We start from the raw sequence: 2613 nt of genomic DNA, 5'->3' as shown, positions 1-2613 counted from the left end.
TATTGTATTATTTTGTAGTTGTAAATTACAATAAATAAACAATAAAAAAAAAAAAGAGTTACTTATTGCTTTGAAAGTGAAAATAATGATTCATTTTCAGATCGGAAATGAAAAAGATGAACGAAAGGAAGATTAAAGAAATAGAAAAACGAACCGAGGTCAACGCTAGACTCCTCCAAGAAGAGTTGAATAGACAAAAGCAACTGAAACAACTGAAGAGTCCCATGGTGCCAAAATTCATAGCAAAGAAGGGGGAAGAAACGCCTCCGTATTCAGAGATAGTGGAGGAGGAAGAGGTTAAGAACGTATCATTTGTCCTAGGATCTATGGAACGCAGATCTAGCGTACCTCTGAGGCTGGCAGCTCACTATAAGAAGAGAAAGTCATCCAAGTCAAAACTAAGAGTTACAGAATCAAGACGCTCGATTAAGATGAAACCGAAGCTGAAGGTAAGGTCTCTTAGGAATTGGTGGTATTTATTCCCGAATGGTTCCAAATAATTTTCTTATCATAATGACTACTAATTACTAATAATCCTTATGAACGACTTTGTATTATTATTGGAAGATAGTTCAATAAAGGTACCAAAATAGTAAAAGAAAACTATTCATTGTTATCATCTTTGCTATCATCAGTTATCATATTTGTTTTTGTAAATATATTTATTTACAAAATATTATATATAAATATTATATATTTATTGTTGCTCTTCGGGGCGAAATGCTGGTTAACAATAAATAGCTTACTTTTTTTACTATTTTGTTAGTTTTATTGACTGCCAACCGGACTATCTTCTTACAATCTTATATTATTATCTTTTTTAAGTAGAATTCATTTTTAAATAATCGATTATCAATTAGAATAATTGAGGAGGAATATTCTTTTGACCTCATCAAACCCACATAGTAAAAAATTAAACTATATAAGATTAATTTGTTTTAAATTAAATTTATTTACCAAAAACTCTTTCTGTTTGTATCTTGTTTAGCCCTGACGAAGCCCTGCAACGTGGGGCGAAACGTTGGCTCAATAAAATAGTATAATTATCTACTATTTGAGTTTTTTTGACCGCACCCGAACCATATTCCATTCATCTATACACACGGTCAATCAATAATCTTTCAGAATTTTAATAAATTCATTTCTGTTTCAGTATTGGATTTTTCAATTATAATATATATTTTATTTTTAATTTGAGAGAAAAGAAAAAATAATATTGCACTAAAAATAGACTTCTTTCTAGAGAAAATTTCGTAATCCCTCTGTATCATTTATTTACTGTACAACTTATAACAAGAAAACGAAAAACATTTATTTGCGGAGTTAGGTTATTAGGTTACTGGTTCTGGACATGTCAAGGAGTGGTTTAAAAAAAAAAAGACACATCTAATCAGTAACATTTTGATGAATGGAATGACAACATTCAATAGTCGATCTTCAAATAAATGGTTAATGGTTAAATGATTTAACTGCCATGAGTTTTTTTTGTCGATTGGACACCTATATTCGATAGTGCCATGTTTGGAAGGAACGATGATAAATTGAAGAATATACGTTCACAATGCATTAACATACACAAACCTTCAGATCTACATATTTGGCAAACGAAAATAAAAACGAATTCCCCCCAGTATGAAGCCAGGTATGTCCTATTGATGGAGAAAAATTAAGGACAGAGTCCGGAAGATGACCCGAGAATATCAAGCAATCCTGACGAGAACGACAATATCAAGAGAGAATCAAGCATTAGGTTGGGAAAAGGAAGTTGAGTTGTCTTCAAAATCTAAGGCAAGTGAAAAAACAGACAGGAGCTATGGAGGGGGAAATTGGAGACGAGAAATAAAGAGAGAATACGCGGATATTTTGTGTAAAGAGAGGGATTTACTGGGGGCGACAGAAAATATTATACTTGAGATCACCTTGAAAAAGATAAGAAAAAGTCATTTATGTAAAAGAGAGGAGGGCATAGGCATTGATATCTGAACCCCCGGTTTAATCGAAAAATTAAAAAACTCGAAATTGTCTTAATTAATGTGAAAAAAAGATTATCGAAAAATTCTATTTTTGTAGGATTTAGTTTAGTTAGGCTGTCAGTACACCCACCATATTTATCTTAACTAATATGAATAAGTGGGATTTTAAATTTTTTTTAAGCTAATCAAGAGTGTTATTCAGAAGTATTCTCTAACGTTAAAAAAAAAGAAAAAAGAAAATGATAATCTGCACCTCTATAATCCAGGGTCAAGGGTTCGGTACTTTATAACGAAGTACTGTTGTTTCTTGAACTACGGTTATTCAAGGAGGTGAATTATTTAAGATCACGCTTAACCGCAAAATTTGTCTCTAAGATTATTTAGCATAACTACTTAGAGAGGCTGAGTAGACCTCAGGAGAGCTCGGGATACCGCCGGGTTGACTCACTACAGTAACAGAATAAATAATTACATACCACAACCGGATTCGAACTCCTGGTACTGGGCTTCAGTAACACAACGTCTTACTTACTAAACTATATAGTAGTGATTTAGAGTTACTTATCCTGTTGAACAGATTCAATACTTAGGACTCCATCTTGACAAGAGACTTACTTGGAATCCACACACAAGACTGAAA

At 32.5% G+C, this 2613-nt stretch overlaps 1 protein-coding gene across 2 annotated transcripts in view; it reads left to right on the top strand.

Annotated features, from left to right (window-relative positions):
• The window catches only part of LOC106677135 (uncharacterized), a 167332-nt gene that overhangs the window by 116516 nt on the left and 48203 nt on the right, over positions 1-2613 (top strand). For both annotated transcript variants that reach the window (XM_067051965.1, XM_067051964.1), the window contains exon 6: positions 101-449. In XM_067051965.1, coding sequence (XP_066908066.1) covers positions 101-449 — 349 coding nt within the window. The remainder of the gene's footprint in view (positions 1-100; positions 450-2613) is intronic.

Source organism: Halyomorpha halys, unplaced genomic scaffold (genome assembly GCF_000696795.3).
Source record: "Halyomorpha halys isolate HHAL.00 unplaced genomic scaffold, Hhal_1.1 Scaffold88.1, whole genome shotgun sequence".
Classification (NCBI taxonomy): domain Eukaryota; kingdom Metazoa; phylum Arthropoda; class Insecta; order Hemiptera; family Pentatomidae; genus Halyomorpha; species Halyomorpha halys.
The sequence above is the reverse complement of the archived record's forward strand: the minus strand, read 5'-3'. Positions and strand labels throughout refer to the sequence as shown.